General features: G+C 40.4%; 2 protein-coding genes across 3 annotated transcripts in view; one reads left to right on the plus strand and one right to left on the minus strand.

The window, feature by feature from the left end:
- PCCA (propionyl-CoA carboxylase subunit alpha) overlaps positions 1 to 22639 on the plus strand; it is a 223243-nt gene that overhangs the window by 152250 nt on the left and 48354 nt on the right. The window contains exons 20-21 of the mRNA XM_083610671.1: positions 7174 to 7272; positions 15695 to 15748. Coding sequence (XP_083466797.1) covers positions 7174 to 7272; positions 15695 to 15748 — 153 coding nt within the window. The remainder of the gene's footprint in view (positions 1 to 7173; positions 7273 to 15694; positions 15749 to 22639) is intronic.
- Positions 20128 to 22639, minus strand: part of GGACT (gamma-glutamylamine cyclotransferase) — a 69023-nt gene continuing 66511 nt past the window's right edge. For both annotated transcript variants that reach the window (XR_014547255.1, XR_014547256.1), the window contains exons 7-8: positions 21778 to 21892; positions 20128 to 20366 (exon numbers count right to left, since the gene is read on the minus strand). The gene's annotated coding sequence lies outside the window, so the exon portion shown is untranslated. The remainder of the gene's footprint in view (positions 20367 to 21777; positions 21893 to 22639) is intronic.

Below are 22639 nucleotides of genomic sequence, written 5' to 3' on the forward strand. Positions count from 1 at the left end.
TGGCAGTGAGTGTGGGAGGGAGAGCGGGTAGGTGCTGTTGGCTGAGAAAAATCAGAATAAAACCTCCTTGGACTCATGGGCTGTCCCCCTCTTCTCTTCAGCTACTCATCAACTTTAATCATTAATTAGACCTCTTAACGAGTCACTGCCAATGCCCGTGTTGGGAGCAGAAATTACTTTTGTTACTTGGCTACTTTTTCCATTTACTTTGTAGGATTTGTAGAATTTTAAATACGTGGAACAGACTGTATCATTTCTTTCTGCACTATCCAAACAGTCTTTCCTACAATTGTTTCAGAGATTATGTTCCAAAAACTCTGGGTAGAGGCATCAAAAATTGACCCATCACCTCCCTACTTCCTATATCAAAGCTTTTTGAAATGAATATGAACAAGACATGAATACAATAGTATCAACTTATTTCTGTGTCACTTAGTTTTAGTAGTGTATTTTGTGAACCTTCTCATTATCACTTTTAATATTTGACCCGTATAATAGTCCCAAACCACAAGTTCCAATTTTCAATCGAGCATCTGCAATTTATTACCTGAAATTCCTAGTTGATGCCATGATGATTTTCTGAATTTCAGAGTTCTGGAGTTCTGTCAGTTGCAAATTAAGGACTGATCTGTCAGTTGTTTCTTGCGTAAACTATATTGAGGCTATAGTTCTTTGCATACTTTTATTTTTAAATAAAAATCTTCACCTTTGTATACGGCTATGGGCAGAAACAGGAATGACTTAGCATGGGTTGATTCAGCATCTTGCCTAAACTTTCTTGCAAACACTCCAGAAACTCAGATCCTTTTTCTTTCTCTAGGAGACGGTACAGACTGTGATACCTGTTTTTGGATGCCAGAGTGGCTATCCCTTAAACATATGCCATGGGAACAAGTAGCTACTGCTGAGTTTCCAAGCTGTCAGCTGAATCCTTATTTATTCTGTCTTCTCCCTATGAAATGGTAACCAAGAATAGTTTACGGGAAGGAACAACAGGATATACAGGAAGAAAGTTCAGAAGTCACAATACAATCAACTTGTCAATCAGAACACCTACATTGCAGGAAACAGATCAAACCTTAAATTCCTCTTATATATGTCACATGACTATTTTTTAATCTATCTTTACACATGCATGTTTTATTTATTCTAAAGGTCTGATCTGGGCTCTTTATAGCCATAGTTGGAGTGAACATTTCACAGCCAGGCACTACTACTGGGAAAGACTTGCTGTTTGCAATGGAAAATTCTAACTTAAGCAGAGAGCAAGCAACACACTTCTCCTTAGATCTTAATGGGTGAGAGTAGGAATATGAAATCTGTGGCTCTCCAGATGTTGCTAGAATACAACTCCCACCATCCCGGCTGGGACTAATAGGAGTTGGAGTTCAGCAGCATCCTGGAAAGCCACAGGTTCCCCACCTATGGGTTCAGTACTTTTCACAGCGCTAGACTGTGTCATCAGATCCACGACAGACTCCTACGCATCAGGTTTGTAGCTAGACTTGTGCCATGTTTGAAGCATTTGCCTGAGTCTTCTTAATAACCGTTTTGCCCTGGCATCTAGTACATACTAAAGACTGAGCCACATGAGATACCCTTGTGCCAGTTCAGCTTGATGCTTACTTTGGCAGTAAAAAGACCATTTCACATTTCATAAAAGTAGCATTCACTTTGTTTTAGCACCTTGATGCAGAACCTTCTTCCCCTGTGTAAAGCATATCTCTTTCTCTGGCTCCCTCTCTCCCTCTTGCCTCCCCTCCCCTCTTCTCTCTCTTTTTTTAGTAATACATTGTGTGTGGAATGTTTTGTAATGAATAGATGACCCTTAGTCAGCTTCTTTCATGTCTTCAACAATGAAAGATTAACTAGATTTTAGTCATTTGCCATTGATGTTTTGCCCTTTCATATCAGATAAAACCAGTCAGCAATGAATAGTTTTTATAAAATATTTCCCCCCACATTGATTCATGCTAGGTACTTTGATGTGTTTAACCTTCAATAGATTTAATTATATTAGTAGCAGATAAAGCGCTAATGTGGAAATATTTTCATAAGCTCTTTGGAACATTGAGTTTTCCTACTTACGTAAATGCAGAGGAAAAGGTGTGTACACCCTGGAAGTGTTTGGCACCAGAGTAGGATTACCTACTTCCTTTCCCATTAAGCAAATACAATTTCCTAATTGGGACCACGTTGATGATATGCCTATGATGACATTGCTTACTATGAAATTGCTGTTGGCACCTGTTTAAAGACCTTAAAAAATAGTCTGCCAAAAATATTCAAAATTCTTTCACTAACAAGACAATAGTCATCATGAACTTTGACACCCTTAATAAACCCTGCAGAATAGTATGCATCAGTTTGGATCCAGACTTCCCTCGTGTTGGTGGGAGAATTGCTGGAGCAGAGTTCCATGGAGATGATGGGACACTCCTGCCAGAAGAAGGGGGAGAGGTAACATTTGCCAATTTCCACTCCCCCCTCACCACCTCCCACAGTGTTTCAGAAGGCTCCCAAACATTCAAAAAGGAGGACATTGGGCCCGCAGGGAGAGAGGATAATTGTCATGGCTCAGCCAGAGGATTCTTTATCAGTAGATGGCTAAGCCCCCACTACTTAGCAGAGTCCAGGACCCAACTAGATCTGGGAATTCTTGGGACTCTCCGACAAGATGGCCAGGGGATCATCTGTGCAGCAGGAGAGCTCATCCTCAGAAGCTGAGGTGCAACAGGCCCTGGGTCCATGTGAGCAATGGTGCCTTAAATGACAGATAGAAACACCACCCCATAACATGAACATTTTAAACAGTCAGCAAGAAGAGCACGGGAAGAATTGTATCACTTGTCTTAAAATCAAGATGGCCAACTTAATTGTCAAACAAAGTAGTTTTGTTGGCAGTGATGTGCTGTTCTAAATCTCTAATACATTTGCAGCTGATTGGAATCCAAATAACAGCTACAATTTTGATTCAGCTAAATAAGAGACTATCCAGCTGAATCCAAAAGTAACAGTAGGTATTAGCTTTATTTGGACCAACAAAAACATCACAGAGTAAGCAAACTGACTACTTCAGGGGTCTTCTTCGAATGGATGAACAAGACCATCTACATTTTTTGACTTTGAATGTTTGAAGGTGAAATATTCATGTTTTGATTTCAGTTCTGCTGAACAGACGATATTATTTCCCCTTTCTAACATTAGGAAATATTTGAGTTATGCAGAACCACTGCAGATATTTGCATGCATCTCTGTCACGTAAAGAAACTGCAGTGATGATAATGTGAACGTCTGCTTTATGTATACTATCATAGTTATTGGCTGCCTATTCTGTACTTGCAAAAAGCTTTCAAAAAATTGAAAGCGATGCTGGTACGGAGTATAGTGTTATGTATATGAAAAAAGCGCATTTGAAGCAGAAGTCTAGCAATTCAAAACATCTTCTGGTTTCATTCATGGCAGGTAAAAGGCTGCCTTGATGACACTTGGAGCAAATGAGTTTTTCTCCTACAGTCATGTACTGAATAAAGCACTTGATCTAGTTTGGTAGAAAAGGGCAAGATCTATAAATAGGTAACCGAGCTTTCCTCACGATATGTAATTCATGGACTGGGTCTCACTCTTGGGGTCTTTTTTTAGAAGTAAGTGCAAATATGAACAAAAGGAAAGTTTTCAAAAAAAAGAGAAAAAGAATGATCTTTTAATGAGATTGAAACCCCAGGTACTTGAACTTCCTTTTGAGGTTGTACCAATAATCGCTTTCAAGCTATTTAAAACTGACCTTACATTTATCTGCAAGAGAGAAATGCGTGACCTTTTTTCGTGAAAGTGGTACCATTTTTCTGTCAACAAATGAAAGCAAATAATGCATTTTGCCATTGTAGCTAGGTTTGATATCAATATTCCCTTCATATAAACTTTTATCATTTCCAGCTTGGCAGGCTCAACTTGCAGTCCTTTCTTCCTTTTTATTGCCTTTGCCATTCTATTCTAGTGTAACCCAGCATGCTACTGCTTCAGACTTTTTCTCTTTCCCAACTTCTAATGCACCATTTATACTTCTCCAGTAATGCAAATTGATGTCAGGCATACTGTAGTCAGTGTTACATTGAGAAGGACACTCCAAATGCATGCATGCATACATACATACATACATACATACATACATACATAGAACTGGAACTGGATTGGGTCACCTGGCTGGACCGTGGGCCATTTTAGAATCATAGAATTGTAGAGTTGGAAGAGACCTTGAGGGTCATCTAGTCCAACCCCCTGCAATGAAGGAATCTTAGCTAAAGCATGTATGACAGCCATACAACCTCTGCTTAGAAACCTCCAAGGAAGGAGAGTCCACTACTTCCTGAGGGAGTCTGTTCCACTGTCGAACAGCTGTCAGAAAGTTTTCCTGATGTTTAGTCAGAACCTTCTTTCTTGTTACTTGAAGTCATTGGTTTGTGTCCTACCCTCCAGAGTAGGAGAAAACAGGCTGGTTCCATCTTCCATGCGACAGCCCTTGAGATATTTGAAGATGGCTATCATATCTCCTCTTTTCCAGGCTAAACATACCCAGCTCCTTCAACTGTTTCTCATAAGGCTTGGTTTCCAGACTCTTTTTCTTAAAAGGAAGATTTTGGTTTTATGGTATTACCCTGAGATTCACTGCTTCACAGCTGGAATGCCTAATTCAATTACTGCTTCAAATAAATTTCATAAGAAGAGCCTGCAGAAGCAGGTCAGTGGCTTAGTAGTCCCAACATCCTATGGCCAGCCAGATGCCTGTGGGAAGGCAGGAAATGAGGACAACCACATACAACTGGTATTTGTAATGCCTCTGACCGTGGAGGTAGAACATAGCCATTGTGGCTAGTGGCCGTTGATAGCCTATTCCTCCAAGAATTTGTCTGATACTCTTCTAAAGCCACCCAGGTGTCTTAGTATTTATATTTAGTATTTAAGATCACACTCTCAAGTAGCAAACTCAGTGCATCTATGCCAACAGAATCAGGAACACTGAGAAAGAAGCTGGTCCATGCAGATCTTGTATGAGGCCCAGGGTGGGAGTCTTGTTAGAATCAATAGATTTTATTGCATTAGCCATGTGGCCATAGCATGATATACATAAAAATAACAACATAAAATGGGGGTGGGGAGGTAAAGGTAGATATCGTCCTGGGTAAATACTTAAAGGGAGGGGGAAAAAAAAGAGATAACAGAAGCAACAGAGGATTTAAAACATCGAGTGACCGATAATACAGAAACAAAAAAACAAAAAACTGCTGAGGCTGGAGGAGGATCGTTGAAGGGGTCCTTCAGCTCCTCAGATTTGTCCTAGCTCCATTGTCCTTGTACAATAAAGCTACTTGGAACTTCGTTCGATTGTGCAGCGTAATAAAGTTATAAACTGAAAAATAAAATTAAAAAACTTAGCCCTCCGGGACCTAGGGCAAGTGTACCTGGATGCCCCTTTGTCCCGCATAGGCCTGCAAGGAAGGGAGGTATTGGCGTATTCAGGTGAGCTCTTAAGTTTTATGAATCATATCTGTCTATCTGATTATGATGCAGCCTATACAGAAAACAACCACCATTGTTCGTTGGATGAATAAAAAAAAGAGGAAACACTGTGGATGAGCAGGTTACATTCTAGTAGGCCATTGACGGTCCACTAATAAGTATTTGATAAGATCTAAAGCTTTGGACCCAGTTATTGAGGCTTCATTGGTAATATTAAGTAAATGGTCCAAAGTGCTTAATCCGGGTTTATCATTGTTGACCCCCCCCCATTTTTAATGATTATTTCACATTTGGAGGAGATTGTAGAAAGCAGATCAGGCCTAGTATAGCTTTTTTCAAATATGTGATAAGAGATGGGAGGTGCTTAACTTTTAGGGAGAATCCCCCTATCATTAGGAGGAGATGAACTTCACTTATTTCATTTTTATCATTCTGAATTTAAGGATAGGTGCTATGCCTACTAAATTTCCATAGCTGGAAAAGTTGGTATACAAGGGAAAAGTATTGAAAGTATTTCTGCTTTAAGTAATACCTCATACTATATCTCACAATGAATTTAATGATAAATTGAGGTGCTGTCTTTCTTCATGAATGATAGTTCCCAGTTGGCACCCATGTGCCTGCCCCAAACTGCTTATGGAGCTGCAGCATTGAAGTTTGCAAATTTTTATTTCGTTAGTTTTGTCCAGTAAGTGCTTTTCTTAATCTGAATTTTTTAAAATAAGTATTTCCAGATCATACAGGCTGGGGGAAGAAATGGATGGATCCTGGTTTTAAAAAACAGAGGTTTTTTTGAGTTGAATCTTAGAAAACTAAATGGATTTTCCATTTGCTTTGAATTTATAGTGAAAGGAAATATTGCTGAAGTTTAACACTTGTACCCTGTGCTGTATAAAATAACAGCTTGTTCAAACACAAATCATAATTTAAATTGCAGTGATATTTTAATTCTCTGGTCCTATATTTTTTGTATGTCCAGTAGTTCAAAATATGAGTTTCTTGGGTGGGTGGGGGGAGAATGGGGCACTGACAGTCTTCCAGTTTTTTTGCAGGGAGTTTGCTTTCTATATAAAAGTTATTTCTTTGCATGTTATTAAAGAAATAGCTTTGTGAGTCTTTTCATAGGAACGTATATGATTCTGCAGGTAAGTGGTTACTAAAGGAGGAACACAACAGAAATATAAAAGTTTGAATGGATGTTGAGATAAGTACTGGCTTATTTTAAGAAAACCATGTGAAAGGCCTTCATTAAAATGTAGAAAAAAAGTTCTTGTTTGGTCCTTGGAGAGCATATTATATGCAAGGCCTCTCATGTGGGTTGCCAAGTGTCAGTAGAATTCATACGTGTTGCTTGTCTAATTACTGTAAATGTAGCATGTCCAGATACGGTTTAAAAGTTGGAGGGGCGTTTGCTACTTCGTGAAAATTACTTACAGCCCTCCACAGGCAGCTGTTCACAGGTCCTTCACCTCTTCCCCAGAGATGCCAAGAAGACTCTGTTGTTAGACCTTGTCTTTTGTGGCAGGAGCAGTAAACATGACAGGTTGCTTGGGAGCCATCTGTTTTAATATGGTTGCTCCTTTGTATGCAGTAATGAACTTGAGATCTGTTTCTTGTCTGTCTTTATCGTAACAGTTTTCTTTGGTGTCACAACAGGTGGACGTCGACGGGATAAAACTTAGTGTGACTGGGGAGTGGAACTTGGCTTCGGCCCTGCTGTCTGTCAATGTAAATGGTGTTCAGAGGACTATACAGGTAAACATTCTTCTGCTACTGCTTTTTAAATACCTTTTGTAGATCTGGAAATTTGGCTGCATTCCAGAATATATTTGCACATTCTTAACTTGCATTGAAGGCAGTGTGGGGAATCTTGCACTGTTGCTATTTAGTTTGTATTTGCTGAGATCCATATGCACGTAGGAGGAGTATTTCCATGCACCATGTCACATTTTGTCTGATGGTTAAATCTTTTTGGATAATTTTTGAAGTCCTGGTAATTTATAAATTGAAATCCTGAGATTCTTATGATGGTAGACTTATGATTCACCTTTTAGGAAGCAACTATCTTTCCCCAGAGGACTGACTCACACCCACGATCTCTTCAGGCTCAGTACATGTTCTGCCCACCTAATTAATGCTCCATTAAGCAATAATTAAGAAAGATCTCCCATGATGGATTGTTGTTGTTAGGCCTTTCCTACCCACCATAGTGATGGGTGAGATCTCCTCAGTTCATTTTCAGATAGGGTCTACAATTACTGGTGTCATTGGAGAATCCTTGTCCTGGAGGCGGGAGGACTTCTTTGGGAATAAAATGTTAAACTGACTCACTGTTATATCCTAATGTTAAATAGTGGCAATTGGGGTAATCCAAGTTACAGGGCACAAGTTTACACTATTAGCAGCAGTATGGCTTAAAATCGTCCATATTTATATGAATTCATGTAATTGATATGTATGTCTGTCATCACTAAATATGCAAAGGAGCATCATACCCATAAGAACCAATCTACCATATTAACTTTATTAAAATAACTTGGTCTAATAGGTAAGCTTAAGATGCTTCTCATTGCCCTGTCGGCCTGAAGATGCTTCCCTGTTAGTGAATATTCTGGTTCTAATAGTGGGAGAGCAAGGACTGATTTATATGTTGGAAATAACCAATAGTCTGATGAGAACAAATGCTGTGGAACCCTACTAAAGCACCTCTTAGCTGTCCCTTATTTTTATTTTGTTGTGTTAGTTATTGCATATTATTATCATCTTTTTTGCGCATGGAGATATCCCTATACAGTGGTACCTCAGGTTAAGTACTTAATTCGTTCCGGAGGTCTGTACTTAACCTGAAACTGTTCTTAACCTGAAGCACCACTTTAGCTAATGGGGCCTCCTGCTGCTGCTGCACTGCCAAAGCACAATTTCTGTTCTCATCCTGAAGCAACGTTCTTAACCTGAAGCATTATTTCTGGGTTAGCGGAGTCTGCAACCTGAAGCGTATGTAACCTGAGGTACCACTGTAGAACTTGACAAAACTGTGCTCCCATCTTCAGTGTGGTGCTGTGTGCACCCAGCAGTACAGCTGGATGCGAGAGAATGAGAGGACTGTGTGCATATCTCCATATTCCCCATCCGTCGCTTCTACTCTACCCAGGCAAGCTATATGAGCTCCACGGTTTGCCTGATTTTCCTGAGTAGAGAGGAAGAGCTGTCTGAGAATATAGGAGGAGTGCCAGGGTGGGCATCTTTTGTGCCCACCGGGGAATATGACAGAGCTCTCTTCAAGCTTAAGGGACGTTCTTGCACGTGGGCACTGTGCCTGCTTGGGGAAGGGCCAGGCCAAAGTTTGAGAGCGTCCTGGACAAAGTGATCTCTGGCGATACCCCCTCCTCTGTTTTGGGACTCTCTCCTTGTATGTAACCACCAAGTAAGCCAAACACTCTAAGCTCCATGTATAAGAACCAGCAAGTGACTGAGTCTAGCTGCAATTTAATTTCCCATAATATTGTGGAGTGACGCTGCATCAAGGGCATTGTGGGAATATGGTAGCTAGACCCAGCTGTCCAATTCTGCTCAGGCTTTTTTTAATGGGGGCCCAGGGCAGACCTCAGCTGTGGGCCCTGCTGGGACACGTGGTCCCTGACAGCTGCCCAAGGATGCCAGGTGCTGGTTCTTGCCCTGTCGGGCCTAATCAGTTTTAGTAATATACATGGTTTTTTTTTAGGCACTGGAAAAAATGTTGGGCATAACCCTGCCCAAGTTAATCACTTCTGCAAAGTTAATACTTAAAAAATCCTTGGCTGAATTGTGCTCATTGTTTGAATCAAAAACATTTGCAACATTGTTAGTCACTGTCACTCTCATCTGACTGCCCCGAAATAATGTTTTCATTGTTCTCTTCAGCTGTAAAAATCTGTTCATATCCTAGTCATCTGGGTATTCCCATTCCTCATTCTAGGTAATTACCAGGCTGATTATTACTGCCTACTTTCCAGCTCCGATGAGATGTAGAAATGCCCATTGACTGAGTCTTTGGGTCATATTTCCACATCACTGTAATGTAGTTATTCCTCTTTTAAATGACGCGTCTATAATTTGCTGCTGCATTCTTCAGAGGAGTGGGATTTGAAAATAGTTTTTTTCAGAAGAGAATGATAGGACAATTCATTCTTGCATAGGTCAAGAATCAAGTTCAAGTGTTTCTTGTTGAGGCTCTCTAAATCTAGAAGAAATTGGTTCGAATTTCAGATGAAAACCTATGAGAACAAGCACTGCAACAAGGGTTTGCATCTAACCATTTAACCTCACTTGTATAGCAATTAAAGAAAAACCTGCAGTGGGGTATAAGTTTACTAAATCAAATTTTATGTTCATTGTATTCTTTAGCATAATTGTTGCATGGTTTCATGCCTGTCTCCATAAAGGTCAATCATTCATCTATAACAGTTGTGCCAGCAGCTCTTCTAGTTGTGAAACAACATAAATTTCCAATATAATTACGAATGAACATATTTCTGCTTTCAGTTTCCTTAGGCTGTCAGTGTCAGTTCTGTGCCTTTTGAAATTGGGGCAGCATCTTCGTATCTACTTGCCCATCCAGACATATCCTAGCAGAATCATCTGAAATCACTGTGTGTAGCTGGGCCACAAGATAATAAATTAAGGCCCAGTAGAAGAGGCGCAGGGATGCGGGTGGCGCTGTGGGTTAAACCACAGAGCCTAGGGCTTGCCAATCAGAAGGTCGGCGGTTTGAATCCCTGCGACGGGCTGAGCTCCCGTTGCTCGGTCCCTGCTCCTGCCAACCTAGCAGTTTGAAAGCACGTCAAAATGCAAGTAGATAAATAGGTACCGCTCCGGCGGGAAGGTAAACGGTGTTTCCGTGTCCTGCTCTGGTTCACCAGAAGCGGCTTAGTCAGGCTGGCCACATGATCCGGAAGCTGTACGCCGGCTCCCTCGGCCAATAAAGCGAGATGAGCGCCGCAACCCCAGAGTCGGCCACGACTGGACCTAATGGTCAGGGGTCCCTTTACCTAGAAGAGGTGCATCCCATGCTGCCCTGTGGAAGACAGTAATACTGCTACAACACTCCTCCTTCTGTTACCACCAAAGCAAACTTTCCCTCTCTCAGGTTCTCACCCTGAGTGTCATAGGTCTTCCTTCCTTCCTTCCTGCCTTCCTGCCTTCCTGCCCTACTGTACAAATTCGGATGCTGTGTCGCAAATTATTCTAAACAAAATTTACCAAGAGCAAGGATGGAAAGGTCAACAATGCTTGTATAGCAAGAGCTGCCAAATAATTGGCACTTTGCAGCTGCTCCATAATCAGCATTGCTTGTATGCTCATTAAGTACATCATACTTTTCCATTCACACCTTGAAGTGTTCTGATTTTTGCATTTCAGATAATGTGTGTTGATTAGGGCACTCAACAAGTTTAGAGGAGTCATAAATCCTGTTGAAATAGGCCTATGCTAGCTGTTACAAATATCTGGATTCTTTTCAACAACTGCAGTGTTTTCCAGACAAGAATCTATTAGCGGAATCTGATGCCAAGGTTTCTAAGCCACACAATGTAGCCTCAGCTCCAGAAGAGCCTTAAAAACATTGAATGAATTAAAGTATGCAATCTGAATGTGAAACTGCCCCTGAAATCAAAAGCATTGTTCCTGGGTAGGCTTCTTTGGGCGCATGCCAAAGGCCACAACCTGCAGGGGCCCTGCTGTCAATCTCCAGAGCTTTCTGGTCCTGCTGCAACACCTCCTTGTTGTCCCTGCCTATTCATAGAATCATAGAGTTGGAAGGGATCTTGAGGGTCTTCTGATCCAGCCTCCTGCAATGCAGGAATATGCAGGTGGCCCATATGGGGATCAAATATGCAACCTTGGCATTATTAGCACCATGCTCTAACCAACTGAACTAACCAGTAGTGCACTTTCTCTCTCGCTTTATTTTTAATAATAATATTTTTAATTGTCCAAACAACGCTAACAGCAGCAGCAACAAAATAACATCTAATAAAAGCAGGGGGTAGGTTGGTGGTAGGCAGTTTAAAACAAACAAACAAACAAAAAACACACACAAAACACTGTGTACCACAAAACATTGAAATTTATCTTCAGTTACAGGTAGTAAGCGCTAAAGTCCTGACACGGTCTTCCAGGTGATTTGGAGGATGTTTCTGCCTCCTGTTCAGTGTTAGAAACTCCCATTGTTCTAGGCGTATTTTGCAACAGGGAATCTCATTAGTGCGAGCTCTGGGCGCAGTACTGCGCCTAAGATTTCAGATTAAAACTGCAGAGTGGAAGGAAAGGAGGATCTTTCTCTGCCTCCCCCACTTCCAGCCACTCTTGGATGACCGGAGAAGAGACCCTCTTAAGAATATTAGGGGGGTGGGCAGGGGAAGGACTAGACCATGTGAAAAATGAACATAATATTTTAGCTGCAGTCCATTCCTTTTCAGCTTTGTATTCTTGTTATATAAAAAAAGTGCGCCTAGACATTCTGTTGTTGCGCCCATAACCTAGGCTTAAGGTGCCATGTAGCTCCTAGATTTCATATCTCAGTTTCTAACACTGTTCCTGTTCACTCACCCTTTCTGAGTATGCAAGCAGTAACAAGTACAAGGAGATGGAGCAGCAGCGTCTGCTTCCCTTGAGCTTTCCCTCTGGAGCCAGCATTGTATTAACTGGTTCATCAGGGGACCATATTTGCAATGCAGGGTCTCGGGTTTGCATGGGAGACATCTGCTTATTGGGTTCTATCCCTTTCCAGCACCCAGGGCAGGGATATGTGGCTGGTTGACTTGCATGTCTCTTCAGTTTAGTCCCCGCCTCCACTAAAGCACATATCGTTTCCCTCTTTGTTTTTCTTTCTCTCCTTCCTTAGCTTCTTATATTCCTCTTTCCCCCATCTCTCATTTATTCATTTTTTAAATAACAAGGACCTGTTGCCTTATCTCCTTCCTCCCCCCTTCTTTCTCTTACTCCCAACCGCAAAACCAGAAAAAACAACCCCAGTCAGTGCTGCTGATTACCGTATTTTTTGCACTATAACACTCACTTTTTTCCTCCTAGAAAGTAAGGGGAAATGTCTGTGCGTGTAATGGAGGGAATGCCTACGGGTGGCATGCCTACGGATTTTCCTCCTCTAAAAACTACGTGCGTGTTATGGTCGGGTGCGTGTTATAGAGCGAAAAATACGGTAGTTTGCAAAACCTGGGGTGGTGGTGGTGGTGGTGGCAAAATCAATGACAAGATGTTTAATGTGGGAGAAGGTCATTCCATTAAAAAAAATAGATTCAATTTTGACAGCTTATCAAGTATTCTGTACCTGTTTGTTTTGGCATACGGTTGCTTCATTGTAAGCAGCTGGTACTTTGTTCTCCTTTGCTGTTTCCAAAACTTGATTGTGTTTCTCCCAGTCTGTGGGGAAAAGTGTATATTCCTGTTTCCCTTATAAACATAAATGTCAGGATTTTTGTATGAAATTTTGTTTCCCATATTTTCCACTCCATTAATCATTTTAGTTGAAATATGTCAAGACTTGGCACATTCTCCTTTGTTTCCTGTGGTTGTAAAGATTGGAGTGCCACTAAATGACCCATCAGCTGAGAAAAAGAGATTTCAAAGAAGGTGTTTCTTCATAAAGTGTTGCTATAGATCATGGATAGGCAAACTAAGGCCTGCAGGCCAGATACAGCCCAATCGCGTTCTCAATCCAGCCCCCAGACGGTCCAGGAATCAGCATGTTTTTACATGAGTAGGATGTGCCCTTTTATTTAAAATGCATCTCTGGGTTATTTGTGGGCCCTGCCTGGTGTTTTTACATGAGTAGAATGTGTGTTTTTATTTAAAATGCATCTCTGGGTTATTTGTGGGGCATAGGAATTTGTTCTTTTTTCAAAATATAGTCGGGCCCCACACAAGGTTTGAGGGACAGTGGACCGGCCCCCTGCTGAAAAGGTTTGCTGACCCCTGCTATAGAGGATGTCTAGAATGAAGACTTGCTGTCAGTAAACATTGCTTTGTACAGAGCAGATTTTCTGTGCTGCAGATCTTTAAAATATTTTAGGTAACATACATAGCTTTTCAATTATTCTATTTGCCTGTGTGTTTAGAACTTCATAGATGTAACCGGTACCTGTTCCTCCACCTTACTTTATCTAAACACAGCTTTAAGCACCTGTGCTTTTCAAATTTTTCACTGCTACCAATTCACAGATTGTTTTTGAGACCTCCTTGTAGCTCATGGGTGTAGACTTAGGCATGAGATGGACACCGAGTAGAGTCAGGATTCACTATTATGTATATAAGGGAATACTGATATTTACACTGGGATCTTGTAGGTGTTTGTTGACAGTTTGTGGAGACTCAAGAGACACTGGCACTGACAGCAGCTTCTAAGTGGCTTTTATTTACTTGAGGCCAAAGTCCTTAAACCTCCACCCCAGCCAAATTCTCCCACATCCCAGTCCAGTGGCTAGGGACAACCTGCCTCCGGGTTGTACTTCTGGCTGCTTGGTTGATTTGGCTAACTTAAAAACCCTACTTGTCTAACCTTCCTCTGCTAAGACTCTAAGGCAGCCTCTCAGACAAACACCAGCCACCAGACAAGTATTAATATGACACAGGATATTAATATTCTCGGGGGGGTTTTCTACACACCCTTCATCAACTCCCTTTATTACCACTCCTCAGCTGACCAATGTCAACTGTGTTCCTCACCATCAGTTAACTCCCAACTGAGTAGGGCCTCCAGCCAGTCTGTTGTCACCCAGACCTATTAGACTGAATCTGCCTGTTCCAGGTAATAAATTGCCAAAGTGACGATCTCTTTCTCCACTCTGAACTTTTCACCAAGCAGTTATGGCCAGTGGTATAGTAGGCCTCAGACATGGACAAACACACAGGTCACATACTGTTTTTTGCTTCAAAAACGTGAACATAAACAGACATTTATATAACATTTCCCTACAAGGCTTTATGCTTTTTCAGGTTAATTACAGAAAGCGATGTTCCTGTAGTTTTAAGTATTGAAATTTGGCATGGGGGAATTCAGGTTCAAATCCTTGGAAAGTTGTGAAACTCGTTGCTATCTCTCTGCATAATCTACCTTGCAGGGTTATGGTGAGACTAAAATACCATGTGGAAAATAAGGAACTAACAATTAAAATACCATATGTCAAAACTTCTCAAAGAACATTTGCCGTTCATGACTTTTGCAGTCCAATTTACTGTTAATATATTCTACGCTAGTCTCTGCCCTCTTAATGGTTTGTTGTGTGAAAACAGAAGGATCAGGCTTCTTGCTTTGAATATGAGCGATTTTTCATCTTTGTTTCAAAGTGGAGGTGAACCTGCTTTTTAATAAGAATGTTAATCTTGTAGGGGAAGTGTAGATGAGGATCTTCAGAATTACTACTGCTACTGTATCACCCTGCTCAGGTGTGCTGGCTTGCCCCCCCCAATTGAGCAGGCTGGTGCGTGCATCCTTGAAAATTGGGGGGCCTCTCGGCCCCTCTTAGATGGCACTCCCTGCCCCTCCCCCAAGTAGTTCAGGGTGGCATGCATAGTTGCCCCCTGCCCCTATCCTTGCATCAGTCCTGAGTCTTATGCCTGATTGGAGATTTGGACTTGCATCTCTTAGTTTTAATACTCTAACCGCTAATCTGTATTGGCTCAAGTAGAGTCCTGGGTCAGTTTGCACATAAGGCTTAGCCAAATCTAGAGCTACTTCCCTCTTTGCTGCTGTCCTGCAACCCATTATAGTCAAACCTGAGCTTATGGTTTGCCTTGCTCCAGAGATAATCATGAGCTGTAGCCAAGGTTTGTTCTATGACTTACTGCTCCTAGTTTGTCTGCAAAATGCAAACCACACGCCTGGGTGCGGACACAGCACTAAGCCAAATTGTGGCTTAACTGGTTAGCATGACAGTAGCAGGGCCAGGTGAGGAGCAAAGTGGCTGCAGTGTTTAGCATGAATACCGTCACACTTACCTGTTCATGTTAAGCCATGGTTAGGCTTAGCATTGCATGCAAACTCAGCCTATTCCTGAAGTAAATAACTTTTTGTATATGTATCCTTGTCTCACAAAATGTAACTTTGCTAGCACTCTGGAATGGGGGAAACTATCGCTTCTGTTTATAGAACATAATGTAATTGCTGTTCATTGGTTTCTTCTAGTGCCTTTCGCGTGATGCAGGTGGAAATCTTAGCATTCAGTTCCTTGGCACAGTGGTGAGTACTAATATCTGCTCTCTCTCTGTGTGTGTTTGTATATGGACTTTTTGTAATCAGTTTTATGCTTGTGAAGTGCTTAGAACCCAACTTGGCAATTCAGCAGTGTATAAATTAAGAAATAACAGCAACACTAGGTTATTCTGAACCACCATGAGACCTGTGGGTATAGGGTAGTATAATAATAATAATAAAATAATAATAATAATATGCATTTCTGAACCAATTAATGTTTTAAATATCTCTAAGCAGTATACACTATGTACAGTATAAAAACAATATCCATTATAACGAAAATCCAACCTAAATTCAACCTTGTCATTCTGTGAATAAAATAGAAATTTACATTTAATGCTACACACACACACACACACACACACACACACACACACACAAACTCATTGCGTGTTGGGCTTCCCTAACACAGCTCAACTGTTTATGCAGCTTGTTTGTTTTGAAACTGGAACCAACATGCTCAAAACATTATATCTGCAGAGTTGCATATTACATGCAAATGTATGTAACGAAATCCTGAAGGATGCTTCTGTGGAAAAGCAACTTTGGAAAGAGGAAGTTCAGAGCCAGAGTTGAGGAGGATCAGCTTTAGTGGGGTTTGAAGGAAAGAAAATATTAGATTATATTAAGAAACCTGTTAAAGAGGATGAAACTTGATATGTGGGAACTTTAAAATGCAGTTTGTTTGTAATTACATTTATAAACATTGAGGATGGGTGAGTGGGAAGACATTAGTATTTTAAACAGGATTATAATTATTAAGTATTAAGATGTCATTTTGAATCTTGAAACCAAATGAAATATTAATATCAAAGCTTTAGGCTTTACTCACCTGCTACTTTCCCCCTGCTGCCCTCCTCAAGGAAATCTTGAAGGTTGTTTGATGGGGAACATCTGGAATTATGCTGGAAGAAAATCAACTTTAGGGCAGATTCAGAGGGAAAGCAGAATGCAGGGAAAATACTAATCTCCCCTTTCCTTTTTCTCTGCACCCACATGATTGATTGTTGCTAAACTAACCATACACTTGTAAGTGTATATGTGCAACACAACTTTGTTGTATACACATTACAAAAACATACAAGTGCACATAATAAAACGAGTTTGCACTATAATACTGTCAAAGTGCAGAAGCAAATATTCATATAGAGTCGAGAATACTTGGAAATGCTCTGTTCACAGCACAAATTTGCAAGTTGTTCAGAATTGTGTGTGCATTGATCATGACATATTTATCTTGTTAAGGATTACATAAAACACATAGTAGTCAGGTCTTCTTCTGGACTGCTGGGCATGTATAGTCGCACACTACCCCTATCCTTGCATCAGCCCTGAGCCTTATGACTGATTGGAGATTTGGACTTGCATCTGTTCAGTTTTAGTCCTCTTCTGGACTACTGGGCCCTGGTAATTTGTACTAGCTTCCCCCCACCCTCGTTGGCCCTGCAGCTATTCTCTAGTTGTAGCCATCAGATGATTGCTCACATATTCACACATTCATATATAGTTCTGCCCAAAGACAGATTGGTTGGGAAGGAATTAAAAACATATCGTATGGTTTTAAAACTGTTGCTCTCTGCCATACTTAGGCGTGTGGTATAATTTGAACCTCTCCAGACAGTGGAGGAGAAATGAATACCCCTGCCTCTTTTAAACAGGATTGTCACCACTGCAGCTTTACTTGTAGAAGAATATTCCTTTATATGGTTCTGAAACTTAACCAGGGAGCTTAATGAAACAAAATAAAAATGAAATAGATAAACCTAATTTAATTCTCACAAAGTACATTTTAAATTAAGTTTTATTGATAATAAATATACTTCATTTCTCATTATTCTTTTAAGCTTCAGTGATATCAGTAAAATAAACATGTTTTTACAAAGCTTTAGCATGAAGAATGCTATTAATATGACCCTTGGCACACCACCACAATTAGATTTCAAAGCAAGCATTTAAGATGTAACAGCGATTAATGACAACCATCGAAAACAATTTTGAACTCCATCAGTTTAACTCAGGAGGGTAAACTTAATATGATAATTTATCTAGTTGAATTGTATCAGCTTAGCAGGAAAGTATGCAAATGTGTGACCCTTACCTAGCATCTAAATGGCTGCTGTGCTGGTAAATTTATCAGTTCCATTAATGAACTTTGGGGAACTTTGGAATTTTCAGCATTTGTACCCTTGGAGGCTGAAAACCAAACCTGATCTCATACTGGGACCATTCTGGTCTGCATATTTCCATAATTTGCTGCTGCTACTAATATGACAGCAAGACGCAAATAACTGTTTCTAATAATATCAGATGGAGTTGTAGAGGACAGCATTTTAATGTAGTAAAAGACCTCCCTGTGGGGTTGTTATTGCCACTATAGAACAGCAGTTACACAGTTGCAACAATAGTCTCTTAATTGATTCGTTTAATTAGCAAGAGATGAAGCTTGTGCTGCATCGTCATCTGAGATCATGGGGGATGATACACAAAGACTGTTTTTGACACACGGTTCTGTACGCTTACCATGTATAGTGAATGAAAAGTTCCTAGCCCAATAGAGCAGTTGCTTTAAGTTGTGCATAAGACCGTACAAAGTGTTCACCCTGGATAAATTGTCATTAAGACTATTAGACATCTTCAAAATCCTTGATAGAAATTCCAAATGGATCTGGTATTTATCTTAAATATGCAAATCTAAGATTTGTAGGGTTTGTGGATTATTTTGAAGCATCAGTGCATTTAGCAGTTCTCTTGATCTGGTCTTGGACAAATAAGGTCAGATTAATAAAACTGGCCATCTGCCTTGTGACTCTGTTCTAGTCGCATTGCTTCCTTCTCCCCCCTCCTTTCCTCCCTCTGGATATGAAATGCGTTTGACCACATTGTCCAGTGTGTGGCATGGGCCTACTCAGAGATTGCTTTTGTACTTGGGTTTCCCTAGGGGCTCCTTATGAATTTAGTAATATATGATGTTTGCAACTGTAAAAGGAAGTAGATTTTTGCATGTAGAAAATATATGCCACTTTCATATTACTCCGCTTTTATTGTTTAAGATTGAAGCCCTTATTTTTAGGATAGACCAATGTTGCTAAATGCACACCACCCTCAAATTATACCTGGTTCTGTTTTTATTTTTTAAATTTTTGCAAAGTGCCACTAATTATTCCTCTTGCATCTGAAATGCCATTTTATTTTGGGAGACATTTTATTTCTATTTTTTTCGGAAATGCTTTTACACATATGGTTGGAGTGTGGAATATTTTTTATTCCGGAAACTTAGCATTTGTAAAAATGTGATCTCTGTGGTTCGTTTCACCTGAACTGTGATGATGATAGGAAGGAGGATAGGTCAGACCCATCTCTTTGCTGAATACTGGTCAGTGAAATTAGTAAAATTGGGTGTAATAATTCATTCCGGAAGTAATGGAAAGGTAATTTCAGTAGTATTTTGACTATTTTTCTGAACTATGCAATGGCCCTAAGACCATTAGCTGAATGCCAATTAAGTTTACCAGTTCAGTACTATGGTGAAGGAAATTTCAAGAAACAGACCATACATAATTATGGTTGAAGGGAAGGAATGGTCATGTTTGCCCACTTATTTTCTAAGTAAATGAAGCAGCAGGCGCAAGGGTGGGGAATATTACAGAGCAGCAGATACTGAATTTCCTTTGCCATAGCAATGAAAGGGTAACTTTCATTAGCATTTAGCAAAGGCCAATTTATGAGGTTTTAATAGAGAGCCAAGAGGCAGTTAAAATATGTTAAATAAATTAAAAATAAGATTATTCATCTCTTCAGCTTGGCCAAGTTTATCCTTGCCATTTTATATTTATTGAGTATCATGCAGTGCTATCCAATGTTTTTTTTCCAAAGGAAGTAACAAAGCAGAGCTTTTGTGGTAGGTCTTGATTAGCATAGGAAATATCATGCACGTGTGGTCCATCTCCTGAATATCAGTCCAAAGCTCAGTAAACATTAGCATAGCAAATTGTAATGTGAGTAGCACATTCATACAGGTTCCTTCCTGTGTCTCTTGCTTATCTGGGGGAAAAAGGCTAAGAAGTTGTAATGGGGATGTAACAAAGAAATTCAGTAATAACAAAGTTGGAATACAAGTAGTGCTTTAGTGCCTTAGAACTGGAGTATATAAGGACATTGTGCAGGAGCAAATTTCAGCAAGATTCTTAACCCCTTCTAGTGATTGTTCCTATATTATAACTTACGGTAAGTCCCTTTGTGATACACACGAGGAGACAAAAATTGCTAGTAATACTTTAAACACCTCTGTTCAAAATGTGTGATCTCTGGGTGTTTTTTAAGCACATACACATTTGGAGACAATGCAAGACAAAATATAAAGTGAATTTTGGTGTAAGTATTTATAGGGATCGTCTTGACTAGCATTAAACAGAGGCACAGGAATATTGGATGATTCTTTTTCTAAGCACTTCAAACTGTCAATCCTGAATTTAAGGAGGGAATGGAATTACTGGTTCTTCTCTGAGAAGGGATGGAATAAAACTGCACACACTGTTCAGAATGAAGAGTTGTGACAGGCTGATACTTCTTAACCTGTCAAAATCCAGCTGGAAGGGGGTGGAAGCTGTAGAGAAGGTTAAGCACAGATTAGCATCAGACATGAGTGGATTCTGTTGTGTATGTATTTTATCGGCTTTTCCTAAAGAAATAAGGAACTGTAGAGCCAAGGGACTGATTAAATAGGATCCATATCCCAAATGTCAAGCATGTTTTCCCAAGCACCAATTTGGAATCTTGGCCTCCTTGACCCTTAGGGTCAGGTGATCTTCCAGTTGGGTGATAGCATAATTTCAGAAAATAAATGAAGAGATGCCTGCCAGGCTCCCAGCCTCTCCCACATACAGGTGAAACTCAGAAAATTAGAATATCGTGGAAAAGTTCATTTATTTCAGTAATTCAACTTAAAAGGTGAAACTAATATATGAGATAGACTCATGACATGCAAAGTGAGATATGTCAAGCCTTTATTTGTTATAGAATCATAGAATCATAGAATCATAGAGTTGGAAGAGACCACAAGGGCCATCGAGTCCAACCCCCTGCCAAGCAGGAAACACCATCAGAGCACTCCTGACATATGGTTGTCAAGCCTCTGCTTAAAGACCTCCAAAGAAGGAGACTCCACCACACTCCTTGGCAGCAAATTCCACTGTCGAACAGCTCTTACTGTCAGGAAGTTCTTCCTAATGTTTAGGTGGAATCTTCTTTCTTGTAGTTTGGAACCATTGCTCCGTGTCCGCTTCTCTGGAGCAGCATTATAATTGTGATGATCATGGCGTACAGCACAGTGGACCAACACTAGCTGATGATATGGCTCCCCAAATCTCTTTTCTGATGAGAGCAGCTTTTGCATCTCATTTGGAAACCAAGGGCCCAGAGTCTGGAGGCAGAATGGTGGGGCACACAATGCCAGATGCTTGAAGTCCAGCGTGAAGTTTCCACAATCTGTGTTGAATTGGGGAGCCATGCCATCAGCTGGTGTTGGTCCACTGTGCTTCATTAAGTCCAGGGTCAACGCAGCTGTCTACCAGGAGATTTTGGAGCCCATCAGTTGTGCACCATGACCAACCAGATGCACCATAAACTTTCTGCTTTTGCAATCATGTGATGGCCATATAAGTCCTGGGGACTGTCCAGTTGATGGACCTGCAGCAATATAAACAGTAATTTAAATGCTTCCGCAGCATATAAGTGCAGAAAGGAAAGGTTGGTATCATGCATTGATTGCCAAATGATAGCATAGTTGGGCAGTCATTCTGGCAAGTAACCAGTAATGTAACTCCCTTTCTCTTCTTCTACAAGGTAACAAAAGACCTTGCAGGTTTTCCACAGTGCAGGATTACTAGTGGATTCAGCCCAAATTTGGGTAGATTAAGCATTTGAGGCATGGAACTCAAAGATCCAATGGCAAAGTGTCTTCACAATTAGAGAGTCAAAACACCACCTTTATCTTACAAAGTGTTGTTGATACTTACTAGATTTCAAGGCAGGTTCTATGAGCAGTTGTTTTGTGTTTAATCCCAATACAAGGATGTATCTGACAGCCCCACCCTGGAGATGGTAGTCTGCATGTACTATGAAAAAGCACTTCTGCAGCAAAGGAAACTTCTGAGCTTCTCCTAGCTTTCCTTTCCTTTCCTTTCCTTTCCTTTCCTTTCCTTTCCTTTCCTTTCCTTTCCTTTCCTTTCCTTTCCTTTCCTTAATGAACATGCTTCATTATTGGCCAAGGACAGTCTCTGTTTCCTAAGACCTGTCTCTGGTAAACCACTGTCTTCATATTTTGTCTTTTTCCCCCCTTTCGGAGAGATTTGTGACCCTCCCCCCTTTTTTATTAATCTCTCTGCACACAGGTTCTCTGTGTGACTATTAAATATACCTAGTGTTGTAAAAATAACATTGTTACTGTCACTTTACTATGTCATTAGCTTACAAAAAAGTCCACTCTTTAATATTTTCATTGGCCCAACAACACAATCTTATACATGCTTACTCAGAAGTAGGTTCCACTGTGTTCAGTGTAGTAGTATAACAGAGAAAAGTCAATAATTGCCCTTCCTGTTACCTTACTGCAGAAGTTTCATTCTAATTTTATTTTTCTCTGGTCATGCTTGTGTGTTGACTATTCAAAGTTTACCAATATCTATATGCATTTTCGGATACTGAGCATTCGTGAAAACCACAATGGCCCTAACTAGAAATCCAAACAGCTTACTAAGAAAAAATCATTTGAAATTAAACCAGTGTAGAGTCATGTACATATACACTGGTACTACTAATTTTTCTCTCCCCCGCCCCCCAAGAACTGCTGGTATATTTGTTCATGCACTTACACTGCTG

Source organism: Podarcis filfolensis (assembly GCF_964270895.1).
Source record: "Podarcis filfolensis genome assembly, chromosome: 4".
In the NCBI taxonomy this organism is placed as follows: Eukaryota; Metazoa; Chordata; class Lepidosauria; order Squamata; family Lacertidae; genus Podarcis; species Podarcis filfolensis.